The following is a 21,251-nucleotide window of genomic DNA, read 5'->3' on the forward strand; positions in this document are numbered from 1 at the left end:
GAATGTGCTCGTGTTCGACTCTCTGATGCCTAGGAAATGGACAACTCCTACCTCCTAGGCACTTATAGATCTGGAAGGATTGGATAGGTATAAGCAGTATGGTGGAAGTTCCACCCAGCCTATCCTATAGCAAGGACCTATAGCCTGAAATAACCTTTAACCTCAGATGTTTCCAGACAGAAGCCTCATCTGTCTTGACACTCATGTCAAAGGAAAAATACAACATTTTGCATCAGACTTGCTCAAAGAGACTCAATTGATGCTCCAACCGTCCTGTTTCAGGCTGTCACTGGACCTAGGCAAGTTGATGATTCAATGAATATTCAACACCACCTCTGTGAAAGATACAGAGCTGCTTCCTCATTCAGCTCCATACATCGCTGTTCAGGGCTTTACCTGTCGTTGTGGTGATTCTCCCCTGCTGTGGAACGTATTGTGTGTGTGTGTGTGTAGCCTATGCATGCTTATGTGTGTACCCTCCTCCTGCTGTGTGTGTGTGTGTGTGTGTGTGTGTGTCCACCTGCTGTTTCACTCCTGCTGAATCCCTCAGTGTGAGCTCTCAGCCTCTGCTTTTGATGCACTGCGTTTGTTGTGGTTCTATATCTGATGCTCCCCATACACAACCCGACCACATCTGTTCACCGTTCCCCGCTTTACCTCCAAAACACCTCAGAGATAACGACAACATGTCTCTTCTACCGTTTCAAACTTACCAAACAGTACTGAGGTTGAAAAGTGTTCTATCTAATGTAATTACACTCATATGTGTTATCCAAAACTCGCCAAAATTGGAAAAGAAAAACATGAAATAATTGTTTGATATCAAGAATGTTGTTTCTGAACAAACCGTGATCTTTCTGATGCGTGATTTGACGATATGTTTCTCGGCACAGGAAGCAAAGGACAGATTTTTGCAGCTTGCTACAATTTCTAATGCATGCCGGGGCCATGAGGTCACCGCGAGTCACAGTTTTATTTTCTCTCGTTAGAGCGTTATGTCGTGGAGTGATTTTGATTGGAAAGATAAATATGTTCTTTGCCATGGCAACAAGGCCAAAACACAGCTGAGGAAGGACCAGAGGAAACCTGAGTGTAGCGGAGAAGTGTGTGTGTGTGTGTGTGTGTGTGTGTGTGTGTGTGTGTGTGTGTGTGCGCGCGTGTTTTTTGCCCTAAATGTGTGTGCGCGTGCGTGTGCGATGGGTGGGTTTAAGTACCAACAGACAGGAGGTTGTGGTGGAACACGTACTGGTTTACTTGGCCAAATAAACTCCATTCCCTCTGTGCTCCAAAGCAGTTTCTCACATCCACCCTCAGAATAGAGCCAGCCACACTTGCAGCATGAAATAATGATGGGATGTTCTGTTCATATCTGTGTTCAAGGAATTCTTGCATGTGTTTTTTCATATGATAGATCTCACATAAAAAAAATGGGATTTTGTTGAACACACTGTGACATTTGTCACGGTTTCCGCAAGCTGATAACGCTTTACTGACACAAAGCTCTCATTAACAACACCGCTTTATTTTAAAGGATCATGTTGACTTTAGCATGATAAATTAAATATAGATATATACTAGGCAGATATTATCTCTGATCGAATTATTTATCATCTCTCATACAGTAGCAGAGCTGTTGTATCCTTTAGTGGAAATGGCCAGTTGCCAATTTACCAGGTTTAGACAAAGTCATCTCAAAAATGTTCAGCAGTAATGGATTTTATGTCACACCATTTTTAATGTGGAATAATCGGTGTCTGATCAAAGATGAAAGGTGAGGTAAAATCCTGGTGCTGGTTTATATTGCGATCAATTTGATTTGGATATTTAAGGCCGTCTGTTTGCCTGATTGAGTCCTCCTCTTGCACTGTGTTGATTTCCAGGCAGAGAGACGGCCTTCCTTAATACGTCGGAAGTGAAACAAACCCTTATAAAATACATAATGTGTCCGCTCAATATTTTAGAAGTAGCCAATGAATTGTGCATGACACTCTTAGCAGAATAAACTGCTTTTGTGTCTCTGGCAAAGTTCGGGGAATAAGGGACCAGAGTCATAATGTGTTGTTAAGACAATAGACAATCGAGCGTGTGTGTGTGTTTATGTATGTTTCAGAGAGGGAGAGAGGGCGAGAGAGAGAGAGAGAGAGAGAGAGAGAGAGATCTGTTCCAGGGACTGTTTTAGTGCCTCATCAAATATTTAGTTTGATTGTACATGGTCCTGTAATTGCCATCTTGGCTACTAAATTATTGATGGCATGTAGCAGAACCGAGGAGGATCCTAGTCTTGGAGCGTTGTCAGAAGGGGACACACACACATAGACACACATACACACACTGAGCCATATTGTTAACTCCATCCGTTTCATACACTAATTAGCTATACAGGAGCTTCCTCAGAATGTGTCACTAATTATTTGAAGAGGGCATTTGTTTTCAATACAGCAGAGTAAATATTAGATACTGTAATACGACTGTGTGGAATATGGTTCCTTCTGATGTTGGGGAAAATGTTCCTTGAATTTAGCAGAACAGCAATAACTAGTAGATTAAATGAAATGACAACCGATTGTGAAACAATTAGCGACAATGCTAATGTCATCTCAGTGTCACTGGGCAGACTGTAGATCTCTGTGTCTAACCCAAGTGTTTGATTAGAACTTATCTCAGTTATACTGTGAAGCAATTCAGCAGTGTGTCATCTCTCAGTTGATTTCAGCCTTAGTTTTGAAATTGGAGATGTCGACCTCAAAGAATCTGAGGCGCTATCTCATTGCCTCCTGGTGCTGCTCATCATAGAGTAAACAGCACCGCCTGGTTCTGTCTTTTCCTAGGCATCAAACACGCAAAGCAAATGGTGGGTCAGAATTGGAAACGCGGCAGCTTTTAAAAATACCCCTGCTGAAATATTGATTTCTTATTTTTCTTGCCTAACGTAATAAATGAGAGACTCTGGGAATGGTGAAGGTGTGTGTGTGTGTGTGTGTGTTTGTGTCTGTGTGTATGGAGTCAGGAGGGCCTTGTAATTTGAGCCAGACATAATTGCTTCAGTATAGTGCTGTGGGTGTGGTCCCAGGATGACATCATCTAGAGTGGACCTCAGCTCACATCCGCTGTAATGAAAATGATGCTGAAGTCGGATGCTTATTCCCTGCTCAGCCTCATTCAGCTTTAGTGTACATCATATGTAGCTATTTTCTCAAACTTTATTCCTTTGAAACAATAATGTTACCGCTTTCATCAAGCGCTTCAATTTTTAGAGGGCCCGCATAGTGATTTCCTATGTCCTTGTTCTTTGTTTAATGTATTTCGCCCCTTCCTGGCCTACTGTCGCTTTGTGCAGCTTCTGTGCCAACGTTATTCGTAATGCTATTGTACTTGGGCTAACTGTATGCAGCGTACCAATCTCCTTTCCCTTATGTTCACAAGGCCTTATAGGCAGAAGGTCTTGAAAGATAAAACCGAGATGGAGTAGTACAGATGTAGGATCTTCATTTGATCACACTTTTGCTGCTGAGAATTGTCCTGCACTTGCAACTTGTGGTAAATTTGAGTTTTACATTTTTTATTTTTTATTTGCCATAATAATTTTTTTTATCAAAAATGCCCATTAATTACAATTCACATAATAATTCATGTTTTCTGCTGTAGCAAACTGGTTCAAATTATGATCCTACATCTGTAGACCATCCAGTCCTTACACCTATCAGCGATCACAAAGGAAAGGAGACAAGGACACAAAGAGACAAGGAAAGGACGCCTTGAGATGAATGTGAACTCAGCCTAAACTGAGGAAGTTTAGCACCAGCAGGACTATAGCAGCAGTAACTCCTGCCACAGCCACGGTTCCACATTAGAGGCTTGCAGGCCCACACACCCCCTTGTAATTGATTGTAGGGCAGCATAATGAGGTGACGGCTTACAACAGAGACACCGACTCTCTCATTATCTTTACCTACTTTTTAAGAGCAGAAGCGAGACGGCGGGAAAAACTGCCTGGAACTAATAACTAATAACAGAGCCCTGGCTGTAGATGGACATTCATTATTTATGATGTTTTAATAAGTTCTCGATAGGGAGGGAGGAAGGGGTTGAACGGAAAAGGAGAAGTTACTCCCTGGCTTTCCTCCCTTAGGGATGGATCGACATTTACAGAATGGTTAGTTGGAGGAAAATTGGGTAGGGTCATGCTTTTTCAATTTCAGTCAAGGGGAAGGTTTAGTATTGTTTAAATCTAGTCAAGGGGAATCTAGTCTTTGTCTACACCTATTCGCCTATACCTGTTCACACCCTCTTAAGCCTTAGCCCCTCCCATCTCCAAGGATTCACATGAGGCCATGTGCTAAACAGAGTGAGTAGTGTAGTAAACAACCAAAGATTTCAAGACTAAAAGTGGTAAAAGTAGTAGCCTACAATAAGAAAAAACTCCAGGTAAAAATACACTTTATCTAGTCCTTGGCCTATTTTCTAATCTGACTTTGGTGCAGGTCATGTTGTTCTTCACATTACTGTCTGGTGAACACACACAATATCAAATCAAATCTATGTTTATTTGTCACATACAGAAGGTGTAAATGGTACAGTGACATTTTTACTTGCGCGTTTGCATAGTAGCAATATCAAAAGCAAAGTGTCCAGATACAAATATATTATCACTATTAGATGACTCTTACCCCGGCACACTTGTCTAAATTGATGTGTCATGTGAAAGAAATGCTGTAATCACCCCCCAGCCATATCTAGCTAAGTGGATGAGTCACTATTGTCTAGACATGTACACATGTTCATGAAATACAATAGATGGCCAGAATCACACCTGGCGATTTTGATGGTTAATGTAATCATCTGGCAAAGTGGAGTCTTTTGTTTAGACATGTAGCTGGCATAATCCCAACTCGTACTACTACCAATACAAACATTGTCATAGCTGTATTATGAATCTGCAGGTAGAAGCTAGACTCTTACCCGTATCAATAGATGAACTTCTTCATGGCAGACTGGAATCATTTAACTCCTACATCTTGTTTGGCCAGCATTGTGTCAAGTCACTCCGGTTCACACTGACCGTTGCGAATGCAGAATGTACCCCATCACAACTTTTTCCAACATATCTTTGTTGATAGCGCCTGCTAAATTCAGGGCATCAATATTGTTGAGCAAAGTAGCAAAACTTTTATAGTTCTCGATGTCTAATGTTAGATATTTCAAAAAAGCTGCAGTAGAAAGGATAATCAACACATACTAAGCAGCTCATGTTATAGACAGAAGCATGCTACATAGCAGACCAATCCGAACTCATCTCCCGGCATGTCCAGCCCATTCATTATCTCAGCCAATCAAGGCTAGTGGGAAGGTTCCTGGCTTTTTCCATGGCTAAACCAACTAGGATCGTAATTTAACAATTGTTTTTGTACAGATAGCATACATGTTTGTTATTAAGGCACATGAAAGTTCACATGTTCCAGAAGGCATATCTGCTCAAAAATACATTCTGATTAAAAAAAAATATATATGTTCAAATGCCTCTCCTGCGAAGTAGTGATGTGCGACATACGCCTCGCTTCCTGAAATGAGTCACATATAAAGTAATCTATAACAACCTGGGAAAGACGTGACTCCGATACATATGGGGATATCATCGTTTTGTTTCTTTGACATTCAGAGGCTGACTTTGCTTGGGAAGTCATCTAAATGATCACGCTATTCACTTTCTGTACAATAGAATATGTTTAAACCCAGACGGCTTCTAAGGAAACCCTTGTGACCTTTCGTTGGGTTCAGCCACGGAGGAAGAGTAGCCATCTGTTGAAGCATACATTTTTCTGCGTCGGTAGGCCTGCTGTCTGGGGTGAAAAAGTTAGCCTATCTTTTGAAAGTAAAATGCTCAGATTCCTAATGAAGTCTCAGATTTAACAAGACACACAGAAATATAATAAGATAACACATAGGCCTATCTCTCTGTCCATATTTAGCCTGTAATTTCGGTAATTAGTGTGGTATTAAAAAAGATTCCGATAATATGTAAAATGACGTAGAATTGCATGAAATGTTTAGAAAAGGATATTTTTTTTTCTCAGACCTGTAAATACGATGATAGATTCATACAATGATTTTACTATAAAAGAGATCTTTCCAACCCTACTTGGTCTGCCAACCCACAACCTTCTGGCCCGCAGCCCTGTTCCCTATCAAAATCTCTGCATTGCCATTTAATGCTTACAAGATAAAGAAAAGTTTCTAAAACTGCATATACAAGGCTCTGATCTCTCCAAAAAGTGAGGGTAAACGGTAGACCGGTTCTCTGCTATACACTTTGTTCTAATTATTATTTTGCGTATAAGGGAGGGTCTTCCAGCGTTCAGGGAGGGTTTACGTCAAATATATTTTGCTGAACGGAGGGCCATACATTTTCATTTCAGAGACATTTGATTTTCTCCATGTAACCCTTAGCATAAATAACGTTAATTCCCTTATTATTCTTATAAGTGTATATTTATCTGAGGTTTGAAATAACATCCAATCAGGTGTGTATGTGCATTGGATTATCACAGATACAGTAAAGACTGAAACTGGAGAGATCAAGTCAATCAAATCAAATTTTATTTGTCACATGCGTGGAATGTAAGTGTAGACTTCACCGCGAAATGCTTACTTACGAGCCCTTTCCCAACAATGCAGAGTTAAAAAGTAACAAAATATTTTTTTTTAAAGGAAACAGTAACACAATAAAATAACAATAACAAGGCTATATACAAGGACTACTGAGTTAATGTGCAGGGGTATGAGGTAGTTGAGGTAACATGTACATGTACAGTTGAAGTCGGAAGTTTACATACACCTTAGCCAAATACATTTAAACTCAGTTTTTCACAATTCTTGACATTTAATCCAAGTAAAAATGCCCTGCCTTAGGTCAGTTAGGATCACCACTTTATTTTAAGAATGTGAAATGTCAGAATAATAGTAGAGAGAATGATGGATTTCAGCTTTTATTTCTTTCATCACATTCCCAGTGGGTCATAAGTTTAGATACACTCAATTAGTATTTGGTAGCATTGCCTTTAAATTGATTAACTTGGGTCAAACGTTTTGGGTAGCCTTCCACAAGCTTCCCACAATAAATTGGGTGAATTTTGGCCCATTCCTCCTGACAGAGCTGGTGTAACTGAGTCAGGTTGGTAGGCCTCCTTGCTCGCACACGCTTTTTCAGTTCTGCCCACAAATGTTCTATGGGATTGAGGTCAGGTCTTTGTGATGGCCACTCCAATACCTTGACTTTGTTGTCCTTAAGCCATTTTCCCACAACTTTGGAAGTATGCTTGGGGTCATTGTCCATTTGGAAGACCCAATTGCGACCAAGCTTTAACTTCCTGACTGATGTCTTGAGATGTTGCTTCAATATATCCACATAATTTTCCTACCTCATGATGCCATATATTTTGTGAAGTACACCAGTCCCCCCTGCAGCAAGCACCCCCACAACATGATGCTCCCACCCCCGTGCTTCACGGTTGGGATGGTGTTCAGTTGCAAACCGTAGTCTGGCTTTTTTATGGTGGTTTTAGAGCAGTGGCTTCTTCCTTGCTGAGCGGCCTTTCAGGTTATGTTGATATAGGACTCGTTTTACTGTGGATATAGATACTTTTGTACCTGTTTCCTCCAGCATCTTCACAAGGTCCTTTGCTGTTGTTCTGGGATTGATTTTCACTTTTTGCACCATAGTACGTTCATCTCTAGGAGACAGAACGTGTCTCCTTCCTGAGCGGTATGACGGCTGCGTGGTCCCATGGTGTTTATACTTGCGTACTATTGTTTGTACAGATGAACGTGGTACCTTCAGGCTTTTGGAAATTGCTCCCAAGGATGAACCAGACTTGTGGAGGTTAAAAAGGGGGTCTTGGCTGATTTATTTTTATTTTTTCCCATGATGTCAAGCAAAGAGGCACTGAGTTTGAAGGTAGGCCATGAAATACATACACATGTACACCTCCAATTGACTCAAATGATGTCAATTAGCCTATCAGAAGCTTCTAAAGCCATGACATAATTTTCTGGTGAAAAAAATCAATAAATGGGTCAATGAAAATAGTCCGGGTAGCCATTTGATTAACTGTTCAGCAGTCTTATGGCTTGGGGGTAGAAGCTGTTCGGGAGCCTTTTGGTCCCAGACTTGGCGCTCCGGTAGAAAAGGGTCTACTGGTTCAGGGAGAGGTTGAAAGTGTCTGTAAAGAGACACTTGCCAGCTGGTCAGCGCATGTTCTGAGTCCGTGTCCTGGTGATCCGTCTGGCCCTGCGGCCATGTGAATGTTAACCTGTTTAAAGGTCTTACTCACATCGGCTACGGAGAGCGTGTTCACACAGTCGTTCAGAACAGCTGGTGCTCTCATGCATGCTTCAGTGTTGCTTGCCTCAAAGCGAACATAGAAGGTATTCAGCTCGTTTGGTAGGCTCGCGTCACTGGACAGCTAGCGGCTGGTTTTCCCTTTGTAATCCATGATCGTTTGCAAGCCTTGCCACATCGACGAGCGTCAGAGCCAGTGTAGTAGCATTCGATTTTGGTCCTGTATTTACTCTTTGTCTGTTTGATGGTTCGTCAGAGGGCATAGCGGGATTTCTTATAAGCGTCCGGATTAGTGTCCCACACCTTGAAAGCGGCAGCTCTAGCCTTTAGCTCAATGCGGATGTTGCCTGTAATCCATGGCTTCTGTTATACCATAGTATAACATATTATGGAATATTTTAACTTAAATATATGGTAAAGCATTGTAAAAAATGTTGATGGGCTCCAGTGCTGAGCGGTGCAGCTGCCAAAAGCCTGAGAGTCATTTTCTCCTACTAACTTTAGTCTCTCCTGATGTGATAATGATGTTTCACCATCATATGTCTCGTATAAAATTCTCTGCCAATTTGGAAGCTACAACAAAATAATCGCTGCGAGTTTCAAGCATGACACTGGTTTCAAAAAGCTTTTCAGTGCTCATACACTTAAAATAGGCCAATGGGACAGGTGTATAGTCATTATATTTCTGATATAATGAAAACCCTTGTGGTTTATAAACAAGGGATTGAAATTGCTCCAAATGTACAGAAGTCTATTTCATACATTCAATCTAAGTGAAGTTACCTGTTGAGTTTTCTGATGGGATTGGGTAACCTTTTCAAGTGACAAAATCATTGTGCAGCTGTGAAGTAATACAGTTTACAGCACAAGTTTGGCCTGAAAACTAACCCCTTTCTCTCGCTCCCATTTCTCAAAGTTGAGATCAACATTCACCCTCCGTCCTGTCATCTTCTACAAGCAGCTACTTCCCCCTTTGCTTCCGAGCTGCTATCGCAGAACCATTCCAAAGGGAACCAGGCTTTGATCTGGTGCCGCTTTTCCATGAAGAGACCTGGAATCTTACATTCCTTGTCAACTCCTGCCCAGTGGCAGATGGAGGATCCGGGGCCGCCGAGACAACATCACATGCTCCCCCCTCCACAGACCTCACCCTCATCACTCTATTCCTATTTTTGTGTTTTATTTTTTTGTGTTTTCTTGTCGTTTGGAAAGCTGTGGTGAATCTTAACTCTGAACTGGCTCTACCCAGGGCTTCTAGGAGGGTATGTCCCAGATTCTCTTTTTTTTTGTTGCAAGTTGGTGTGCTTGCTTGGCTGAGCTCTGCTCTGGTTCAACGCCATTGGAAAAACAGTGTAGCTGTAATATCAGCGTGGCTGGTTGGCTTACCAGGCCCTTGTCTCCAGCTGCGTTTTAATTCAATCCCTATTGATCTATATCTCTCCTCCCAAGGACTCTGATATCATATGAATTGGGCTTGGGGATGGGTTCCCCATGTTATTGTATTCCATTGCCATAAAGGGCATTAGTAGCCTACAGTGCACCCCAGATCCAGTTTCAGTCAATACCGGCTAAATAGAGTAGCAATTCCTTTCTTGTTCAATGTGTCATTACAAAATAGGCATATTTCTTTACGCAACAGGGCTCTTTTGAATTCACACTCCCTCTCTCTATGCTTATCACTGTACGGCCACTCGAGGCGGTTTAGATATATATTTTGATTGAGCAATGAGAAAATCGCTTCGCTCACCACTGTGTGTTTTAAATATATTGTTACTGTCTTGTTAGGGAGAAATCGATGCTCTCTTCAGATAGCAGCCATTTATATCTCTCTGAAAGGGCTGCTCTCCACTACAGGAGACTCCCAGCATCCTTTGCAATGAAAAAAATGGGTGGCTGCATTGGACGAGGTTATCCCTTGGTTAATGTGACATGGCTGTCTGTGACCTTGCCGGTTGTTAACTGCCCGGATTATTATTGTGATAATGTGGCAATTAAAAAGAAAGCGCTCCATCAAAATAGGGGGCTTATGGTCCAGAAGATGGATGTGCGGAGATTACATGGCAGCGGGAAATGCATTAAGACGGCAATCCATTTTTACTGTATGGCTGGGAATCTTAGCTCCGACGGCTGGGTTATTAAGGCCCATCCTCATTGATATCCATTCCCAATCAATACCCCTCTGTTGCCTTAAAAACAGTCAATTAACACGTGGGAGAAAGGATTGGACATAAAGTCAAATCAAAAGCCAACCCTAATGAGACACCATGAGTCTGGAGGGAGAAGGAGTGTCTTTTTGTGTTTATTTGAAAAAAATTATTGCTTTAAAAAAATTCTAATAATTCTAGATTTTATTCAAGTGTTTTGAAATGTTTACTGAGCGAGATGTCCTTAGTTTGATTTTGAACACGAATAGCAAATAAAAAGCATGGTTGCATTTGATTGTATTAACAATTTTTCTCCCAGCATGCATCATATTGAAAATTGCATCAACATTCAAATGTGATTAACTGTTTTTAGTGTTTGAATAAAACCTCTTTATGAAACAGAGTTCTAATGTAATATCTATGTTTTTTATTTTCTTTTGTGTTTACAGATTCTTCCTGAAGTTCTTCCTCAAGTGCAATCAGAATTGTTTGAAAAATGCAGGGAACCCACGAGACATGAGAAGGTTTCAGGTAAGGCCATATATACTATAGTTCCACACAACATACATTTTCTCATTCTGCTCACAATGCAGGTACATGAATTGGAAACAACAGTATATGGTTAACGTTCTCTGTTTATCCCACAGGTGGTGGTCTCCACTACAGTGAACGTGGATGGCCATGTCCTTGCTGTCTCTGACAACATGTTTGTCCACAACAACTCCAAACATGGCAGGAGGGCCCGACGCCTGGACCCCTCTGAAGGTACAACTGCCTCACACTTACAGACAACATGGCACTTTCTCTAAAACCTCAGTACATCTTGGTGTCTTTGGCCACCTGTGTGCCAGTGTCTAAAAACTTTGGCTGTGGTGAAAATAATGGTGCCCCATTTTATTTTGCCCCACTGAACAACTGACTTTTAATTACATCATCCTCTTTATTGGACTAAATTAAACCATATCCTTATGTCTGGAAAAAGGATGATGACATGCTCTTTGAAGTGGGAACCTTTTATTACCAAAGCCCTAAAAAAAACACCCCAGAATCACATTGTAAAATCTACCTCACCGCGTCGTTTGCGGTTATGACGTAACATGGTGCCATATTGTGAGAAAGAATAGTACTCTTGTTCTTACCGGCAATATTAAAACATTGTCCCCTACCTGCCTAGCGACCACACGGCCTAGCACCTGGCTAGGCACAGTGAAACAGTTTAGACTTATCGCTTTGAACTAACTTCTTACAAGTTTCTGAGTTGAAAAATGACAAGAGCATTGGGATACTCTGGATAAACAGTACTTAGGCATTCATAGAAACACTGTGAGCGAGAGTCACATGGGTGGTCACCACTGACAGCACCAGAGCAGAGTAGTACAGTGCCATTGTGTGACTGGAGTCAGAGCGCCATTGTCTCCCTATGCAGACTCGAGAAGGCTATCACTGAAGTCAAGGCCCCAGTGAGAGAGTCTCACCGTCTTTCATCTCAGACAGATTGGGATGTTTTCAGAGGCGATAAAGCCAACATCTGCTCCTGTCTTTGTTCCATCCCCCCTAAGCCCCCCCCCACCCTCGATAAATGTACAAAGTTTCCAGTCTGTTTCACAACATTGTGTTTTATTCATTTGTGAGAGTCCCCAATTTGACTGTGTGTTTACGGCTGTGACAGAGGGAAATTAATAGCGATGACAGTAGACTACCAAGGAAAGCCTCTTCTCCAACAACACCCTAAAAAAAACATGTTAAACGGTGTGAGAGACTCTGTCAAACAGTATCCCATTGGAGGAAGCACATTGCGTTCATTTATAATCTACTGGCTTCAATTGTCATTCAACCCTTAAAGGTCTGTTTCCCATGCCTCCTCTTTTGGGATCATCTTTACATTTGAGATGGCTATACAGTTCCACCACTCCAGGGCACAGTTAGCATGACTACCTTTACACCATGGACCAGTAGGCCTATGATATTCAACTCATCCTAATATCAATTGGATTGGTATCGGTCTCTGACAGACATACGATCTGCTTGCAGACTGTGTGGCAAATGTATCCCACCTCTACCGCAAGCCACAGTCATTATTTTGATCACTTGCCTCTTTCCCCTTTTTGCAGTGCAGTGGCTGTTTTGGTCAGATATCCTGTAGACAGGACCGGTTAGTCAGCCTGTCTGTCTCCATTCTGTTGTGCCTACACACAGTCTGGTCAGGCAGGAGACACTGTAATATTTCTGTTGAGCTTATTGATCCTCCGCCATCAAAATAAATGTCATCATAACTCTGCATTTTTGATGACTGAACTAGTTGACATCGTAGACGGCAGGACCGTATACAATTAGACATCTGTTTGGGGGAAAAACACACCAATTGTATGTTATTTGTTAATGCTACCCTTGCATTTTATTAGTCATGTTGCAACCGGACAGTGACTTAACATTCCTCTGAGCATATAACACATTTTTTGGCCCAAAAGTGTAACCACTCCTTTTGTCAAGTTGGGGGATTTAACGGTCCTGGTAAGTAGAAGTCATACCCGTTCCGCTGTCTGTGTTTCCGAAGCAGCTACGCCCTGCATCAAAGCCATCAGCCCGAGTGAGGGGTGGACGACCGGAGGAGCCACTGTCATCATCATCGGAGACAACTTCTTTGACGGACTGCAGGTGGTCTTCGGCACTATGCTGGTCTGGAGTGAGGTGGGTCCAGATACACACACGCACACACACACACACATACACACACACACACACACACACACGGAGGCTAGGTGCAGAAACTCAGAGAAAGACGCGGTGTATAAGGCAGGGCATACAATATTGAAATATGTCCAGAGTGCTTCAGAGACGACAGAGGCTGCCTCAGTGCTACACCTGGCTCACTCTGTTAGTCAGGCAGATGCCTCCATGCCACAGAGTCTCTATCTGGAAATCTTTACACATAGTTCATGACAGTTCATCGGTGTGTATTCGGTTGGGTTTACCGTGCTTCATCGTTTGGCCATATGTACTGACTGAACTGGAAGTTGCTCCAGATATTATTGTCTTCTAAATTACTTTTAAAATGATCACATTTGAATTTGCTAGACAGAGTTGTGGATGATGCTGTAAATGCACCTTTGAGATCAAACTAAGACTAAGTACGTCTATTGTATAGTAAGAAATGACCATACCTCCCACAGTGCACTGCTCTTAGCGTTTAAACGAGTGTGCGTGTTGATGTGTTCCAGCTAATCACGCCCCACGCCATCCGGGTCCAGACGCCCCCTCGCCACATCCCAGGTGTCGTGGAGGTCACGCTCTCTTACAAATCCAAGCAGTTCTGCAAAGGGGCGCCAGGACGTTTTGTCTACACCGGTAAGATCACTGTTCCTTCCTTTTTATCTGTTTTACCCTCTCTCTCTATCTCTCTGCTTCCTCCCCCCTCCCCTTTAAAGCACTTTGGTATCACTTCATCTGAAGGTCTGTTTTTATTAACATTAGTACATAGGTTAACCATTATATTGAGTTTAAAAAATGGGCATTGGGACTGTCACCACATCTTCCTATAGGGTTTATTGTTCTCCATGCTATATATTATCATACATATAGTGGTGGCTCCATTCCCTGTACTTCTATGTCCTTTCAAGGTGGTAAACATTTCCCTTGTGCAAGGGCATTGAGTCCTACCCTTCTTTTTGCTGGAGCTTTTCCCCAGGTTATCCTTCAAGCCTTTGTCTGATGTCCAGACTTTTATGCCGGGGCGTGACTGCCGCCAGAATGGAGTATCGCTCCCTTAAATCAATGCTTTACTATTCCCGATTATTCCATCGGAATATCCAGATGCCATTCAAAGTAGCAGAAAGGTCAGATGGATGGCTGTTTAGTGTGATAAGTAAATGTCACTGTGTTGCCGATGAAAGAGGGGACTGTGTTAAGGCTTTCTGTTAAGCACAGGTTTATCGCTGCAGACTTCTCCCCTCTGTTCAAAGCACCGCTTAGTTCCCATGCAAGTGTGAGCGAAGCAAATAGACAACTTCACAATGGGCCGTCCAACCCAGCTTACGGTTCCTTTTGCAATGCTAATATCTGATTCCATTTGACGATATGACTGACAACTGCTCGGTGTATTGCTTTTATGGACGTGTGTGGTGAATAGAGTCCCCCTGTTATCTCGTCCTGTCTATTAGGCCGCGGGACGGGTTCTGTAGAGCAAAAATGTGTTGTGGATCCCTGGAAGGAGTTGTAATACTTTATGTGGTCACCGAAGTACGGTGTGCGGTGAGCATTTTATGATTTGAAGTCGATAAAAATGGAAAACAAAAACTTTTTGACTTGATTGATAGCAAATCAACAAAGCTGTATTTCCCTAGTGGTGACTCCATTCCTAACACAGACAGGTGCCTGCATCATAATATTGTAAAAAAAAAAAAAAAAAAAAAAAAAATGCTCATTAGTCTCTAGTTCTTCTCTCCAGATTGAGACCCATATTGTGCACACATCAACATTTAATCTGATTTACACATACATATTTCAAGATTGTCTGTGTGCATTTCTGGAGCCTGTTTATTGTGCCAGGAGTGTCTTCTTCATGAATGCAAAATGAGGCAAGCTTTTAAATACTAAATAGGCAAGCTTGTGTATAATTGAACAGGAAAGAGAATGCATCCAGGCTCAATGATGTCATTTCCTCTGGGGAACTTCCAGATGCCCGAGTGAGCTCGTCTTTCAGTGCGTCCCCTCCCAAAAACATAGCCCTCTCCTATCAAACAGCGTTGAATAGCGTAGCAAATCAGTTGAGTTGTAGAGATGACATACCAAAGGTTTTAACTAATGTAACACATTATTTTGTTTGATATCATGCCAAAAAATAGGGAGTGTTCCACACGTCGTGTTATGACAGAGGTACATATGGGTCTAAATGTTTTATTCTTTTAAACTCAGCCGAGGGAGAAAAAAGAGACCTAGATAAGTTCCCCTCTTTCCCTTTCTTCCCTCTGTAGCAGAGAACAGTGTCTCCAGGCTTTGATCCTAGGCATTAAAACTGTTGCCATGGGCTAGAATGGCAATACAATGAACCTGAGTGAATTGCGCTCCTAGGGGCACTCTGTTACCTGACACTTTCTATGTGACTGCAGCTTATCTACAATACAGAGACATACAGGACTATGTTGACTCTGTCACTGCCTTAATATGTCTGGGTCCACATTGACTTATGAGACAGTGAGAGATTGGTCTCCTTGATATTGGAACTAAAGAGTTGGGTCTGGTGTCTAGACAGATATTATAGGTGCTGGTTTCTCCTATAACCAAACAGACAGACCAGTGGCTTCTTGGATTGTTTGCCCTCCAGTCAGAATCATTAATTTGAGCCTTCTCTTGTGCAGTACTTGAAATCCATATCTCACACACATGATATCCAAATACAAATGTGATGGTTTCTCTCCCACACACTTCTTTCTCCTTTTTATTCATGCATCTTCCTCTTATTGCCAACTGCACATCTCCATCTTCCCCCTCTCTCTCCATCTCATCCTTTACCCTTTCTTTCCCTAGCCTCCCTCTCCCTCTCTGCCCCCTCTCTTCTCTCCTCCCTCCCTCCCCCGGACTTCCAGTCTCTCTCAGGGGTTGTATATCCCCAGGTGCAGCTCGAGGAGGGGAGGGTGAAATTAATGAGGGGAGCCTGGAGGTATTGACTTTCCTGGGAAAACACAGCTCTCTAAAAATCAGTGGCCAAGTACTGCAATAACTCAGCACCCATCGATTCCCCTTCCCCATAGGCCACATTGATCTATGCATTACAAGCACTGAGGCTGGCAGCATGGATCCAGCAACACCACCCTGCCTTAACACCACCCCACTAAATACTGGAATGATGATACTGCTACTATTACTACCACTGCTGTTACTGGACCACCATTACCACTACTAACACTACTACCACTACCATTACTACTACTACTACTACTACTACTACTTTCTAGTACTATTACTACTATCTAGTACTACTACCACTACTCGTGGAACTTGTACTACTTTTAATAGTGTTACTAATTCCTCTGCCATAACGGATGATAATATCCATAAGAAGTGAATGCCATCATTCGTGGATGGCAGTGTAGTGTAGAACACACGCGCTGTGCCGGATCCATTTCATGGAGTGATGCATGGTTTGAGTCTGGGACTACTATTTCACTAGCCTGGGGGGCAGCAGCCTCAGGGGGTTCTCGTGGCAAGCCTCATCTTGTCCAAATCCCCCCAAACAACAAAACACATCTGTCTAGAGGGAGAGGACGTGTGACCCAGAGGTTGGGTGTTAGAGTGAAGGGGTGTGAGAAGCCAGTCCAAGCTACATAGCCTTTTATTTGGGTTAATCTGACGTGTGGCAATCCAGTGCTGGTTTGGATGAGGTTATTCGGAAAGGAGAATGCAGCCAATGGCAGAGACAGCTAGCAGGAGCTGCTGTTGGGACCTGGTTGTTGTGTGGTGTGAAAGGAGACCTGGCGCCCTGGCGGCCACTCCCTCCCAGGCTAAACCCTTAAGAGGTTTTCAGCATGGGCAGTCGCTGTTTTCTCTCAGGGCATATTGCCTTGGAGTTGGGCAGGGCCAGTGTTCCTATCACAGCGAGGAGAAAAACAATGGTCCACTCTGTACTGTACCTTACCTCTCTCTCTCTCTCTCTCTCTCTCTCTGTCTCTGTCTCTGTCTCTGTCTCTGTCTCTCTCTCTGTCTCTCTCTCTCTCTCACTCACACACACACACACACACACACACACACACACACACACACACACACACACACACACACACACACACACACACACACACACACACACACACACACACACACACACACACACACACACACACACACACACACACACAGAGAGAGGGGCTGGCCACATGGAACATATTAGCAAAATGTTCCATACAGTATGCTGAAGGTCTTGTGAACATGTAACAAAGGAGCGAGAGTTATACCTCGGCTTCTCCGTCGTGTCGAATTTGAGCCTCTGTAAAATATTTGACTTACTCGACGTGGTGTGTTGGTCCTTCCCAGCCCTGTCGGCGATCTCTTTTTGTAGCACTGTACGCTGACTAATTGACTACTGCACTTTTATTGTTTAAATACTCTCACTGTAACACATGGAGGTAATTATGCGCAAGCAGGCGTGGTATCAACGTGCGTGCAGTATAGAAAGAAAAATGATCACTTTTACACAATCATGTGTTAATTGTTTTCCAGATGTCCATCTTTGCTGCACAGTAGTCTTCCCCATGATTGAGCATACATACCCCCCCACCCTGCATACATACCCCCCCACCCTGTGCCTACAGTATTGCACTGAACCGTCGGATCAAACATTTAGTTTCTTCACGTAGACACAGAAGAACATCACATCGATGGTTGTCCTCTAGAGCATGGGGAGAAGTGGAGGTGACAGCAACACAACCACTCCCTTCTGTTGCCTCTCTCGTCTCCTGTGAGATCTGAGAATGACGCAACCCCTGTGATTAGAGTGTGCATCCGCTTCAGCGGCAAGATATGTTAATCAGCTAGTGAATAATTACCTCCTTGGTGCCTTGATTAGACCGGAGTGACAAGGCTGGGAAAGTGTGTGCCTCAAAGAAATACCCCCTCACACACACCTGAGAAGTTATTATTTTTGATTCACAGCCTACAATGCCCCCACAGAAACGCGTATTATCTGAAATTAGTTCTGCTAGTCCCCCCTCCTTAAAGACAGTAGATCTCTGTCTTTGATATATGAAATGTGGCATGTCTCTGTGGAAGAGAGGGGAATTCCCTCAGTGGAGAACACTGGTCTGTCTAATAAAAGAGGAATCTTCTACCGGTAACTTCAGGGAATCTAGAGTAAGTGTAGTTTCATCACTTGTAGCGTTAAATGGATGTGATAAGTACTCATTGACTTGGGGCTGAATCCAGACATGAGTTATGTCCCATTGACATCTGTGTAGGATTTACAGAGACATACGGAGACAACATGCGGTAAACTGATAGGCCGACTAAATTGAAAATACAGTTCAGTATTTAGAACGCTTCCTTTTTTCGACATTTTGTTTTATTCTTAAATTTCTTAAATTGTTTTATTCTTAAATTCTTAAAAAATATTTTTCCTCATCAATCTACACACAATACCCCATAATGACATACCAAAAACAGGTTTTTAGAAATGTTTTCACATTTATTAAATACCTTATTTACATAAGTATTCAGACCCTGCTACGAGACTCGAAATTGAGGTGCAGGTGCATCCAGGTGCAGGTGCATCCTGTTTCCATTGATCATCCATGAAATGTTTCTACAACTTGATTGGAGTCCATCTGTGGTAAATTCAATTGATTGGACATTATTTGGAAAGGCACACACCTGTCTATATAAGGTCCCACAATTGACAGTGCATGTTTGAGCAATAATCAAGCCATGATCGAGACAGGAATTGTCTGTGGACCTGCGAGACAGGATTCTGTCGAAGCACAGATCTGGGGAAGGGTACCAAAAAACTTCTGCAGCATTGAAGGTCCCCAAGAACACAGTAGCCTCCATCATTCTTAAATGGAAGAAGTTTTGAACCACCAACACTCTTCCTAGAGCTGGCCGCCCGGCCAAACTGAGCAATCGGGGGAGATGGTCACTCTGACAGAGCTCCAGAGTTCCTCTGTGGAGATGGGGGAACCTTCCAGAAGGACAACCACCTCTGCAGCACTCCACCAATCAGGCTTTTATGGCAGAGTGGCCAGACGGAAGCCCCTACTAAGTAAAAGGCACATGACAGCCCGCTTTGGAGTTTGCCGAAAGGCACCTAAAGGACTCTCAGACCATGAGAAACAAGATTCACTGGTCTGATGAAACCAAAGGTGCTTCAACACAATACTGATTAAAGGGTCTAAATAGTTATGTAAATTTCAAAAAAAAAAATGTAATAAATTAGCAAACATTTCTAAAAAAAAAATTATGCTTTGCCGTTATGGGATATTGTGTATAGATTGATAAGAAAAAACAATTTAATCCACAAAATGTGGAAAAAATCAAGGGTTCTGAATACTTTCCGAATGTACTGTACCCATTAAAAGATTCCCTCTTTCCTCTGAAGGTCAGGTGTGGTCTATCATTTTTCTCTCTCTTCAAAGCTATGTGGTCTAGTGTGGTGTCAGACAGGGGTCACTGGAGGTCATAGGAGTCATACAGACTACATCAGTCAGGCTAATTGTTCCCATATCACCAAAGTGTTTTAGTCTTAATTAGAAGTATGTGTTTGGTGAGGGAAGAAGCCCTTTTATCTTCCCTGGTGGCTCTCCACTTTAAAGAGGCCATGTCTGTCTGGGGCCAGTCTGTCTGTCTGTCAATCACAGTTTAAAGTTCATGAAATTTCTATGAGCATCGATCGCAAGGGGGCCCGGATGATTGATCAAGCCTCTTGCTTTGAATTTCTCTTTTCTATGCTCTCACTGTGATGGGATGTGTGTGTGTGTGTGTGTGTTGTGTGGGGGGCGTGGTGTGTGTATGGTTACCCGTAGGTCTATGTATTGAGTTTGTACAGTGTTATATATACAGTGCAGAATAATATGCTGATGGAGTCATGTTTGGGGAAAGCAACTGTTTTTACACAGACAACAGCATACCGCAGTTCAAGCCAGAGTTCTGTTTAGCATCGCACGTTTGTACGCGTCCCAGTGGGTTGCTATGTCATCTTACTCAGAATGAGGGACAAATGAAAGGGCGAGAGAGAGAGAGAGAGGGGGATGAAAGGAGTTAATCAATAGCGTAGTGCACGTGTGTAACAGTAACAGGGCGGCTTTAGATGCTTGTTGACCGGTCGGTGCTCCACAACCCCCAGCCGACAACACACAGCCGCACTTGACAGACTCAGATCAGGCTCACACTGTTAGTGCGTCCGACAATTTCTTCCCTCAGAAGAGAGGGAGGAAATGATCTGATACACACATCTGTAGGCGACGGGGGCAAACGCAGCGATGACCTGCATCAATCATAACATGAATAGAGATGATAGGAATGGAAAATTGGAGCCCATGTTGCTCAAGCTGCTTCAGATCCGCTGTTCTGTCAGCCGGGCGGTGGGGATGGGCTGGGGCCTTGATGGTGTATCTCATATGAAATATGGACTCCATTTGAAATGATACGTGCAATATAGGGAAAGCCACGGAGAGCCTATGTGTTGAGTGGTGGAGCAGGATAGTGGAGATTTATGGGTTTGAGGATGATCCTCATCGGGGACATGACTGTGCCTTCAACAAGGATATCACTGGAGTGAAAGGCGTCAAGGCGCTGAAAAAAGATTCCCTAAAGTGCATATTCCATCCATCAGCTATATCTGGTAAACATGTACAGAATCAGCTAGCAGCCAAGTAGAAAAGCAGAAGCCACCTAAGCGGTTGGAAGGGCAGCGACGGTGAGGGAAAGTAAATAGAAAATAGCTCAACATAAATAGATGTAAAACGCGTTGGAGTATGAGCATGTAAACATATGCTGAATAAATGGATACATATTTTGCCAAGGCACCTCTTGAGCATGCAAACCCTATAAAGCTTTGGAGCCTTAGTCTCTACACCCCGTGAGACTGATTGTAAAAGAGCAGTGAGACTTGCTACGTTCCAATAATATTAACTAGCTTCCTTTTCCCTCTCTCCCATTCTGGACCGCCGATCTGAAAGGACTTGATTTGTTTCAATTCTGCAGTTGAACACCTATCCAATCCCTCAGTAGCAAAGAATATTGGTGCCTAGCCCACCTTAACTCTATCATGTTTCCCATATTTGTTCTGT

General features: G+C 42.8%; 1 protein-coding gene across 9 annotated transcripts in view; it reads left to right on the plus strand.

The window, feature by feature from the left end:
- LOC129827891 (transcription factor COE3-like) overlaps positions 1 to 21,251 on the plus strand; it is a 93,434-nt gene that overhangs the window by 52,354 nt on the left and 19,829 nt on the right. For 5 of the 9 annotated variants that reach the window (XM_055889155.1, XM_055889157.1, XM_055889159.1 and 2 more), the window contains exons 7-10: positions 10,929 to 11,010; positions 11,127 to 11,244; positions 13,034 to 13,167; positions 13,698 to 13,824. In XM_055889155.1, coding sequence (XP_055745130.1) covers positions 10,929 to 11,010; positions 11,127 to 11,244; positions 13,034 to 13,167; positions 13,698 to 13,824 — 461 coding nt within the window. The remainder of the gene's footprint in view (positions 1 to 10,928; positions 11,011 to 11,126; positions 11,245 to 13,033; positions 13,168 to 13,697; positions 13,825 to 21,251) is intronic. The other 4 variants (XM_055889156.1, XM_055889158.1, XM_055889160.1 and 1 more) reach the window with 1 other exon arrangement.

This window comes from Salvelinus fontinalis, chromosome 29 (genome assembly GCF_029448725.1).
Source record: "Salvelinus fontinalis isolate EN_2023a chromosome 29, ASM2944872v1, whole genome shotgun sequence".
Classification (NCBI taxonomy): domain Eukaryota; kingdom Metazoa; phylum Chordata; class Actinopteri; order Salmoniformes; family Salmonidae; genus Salvelinus; species Salvelinus fontinalis.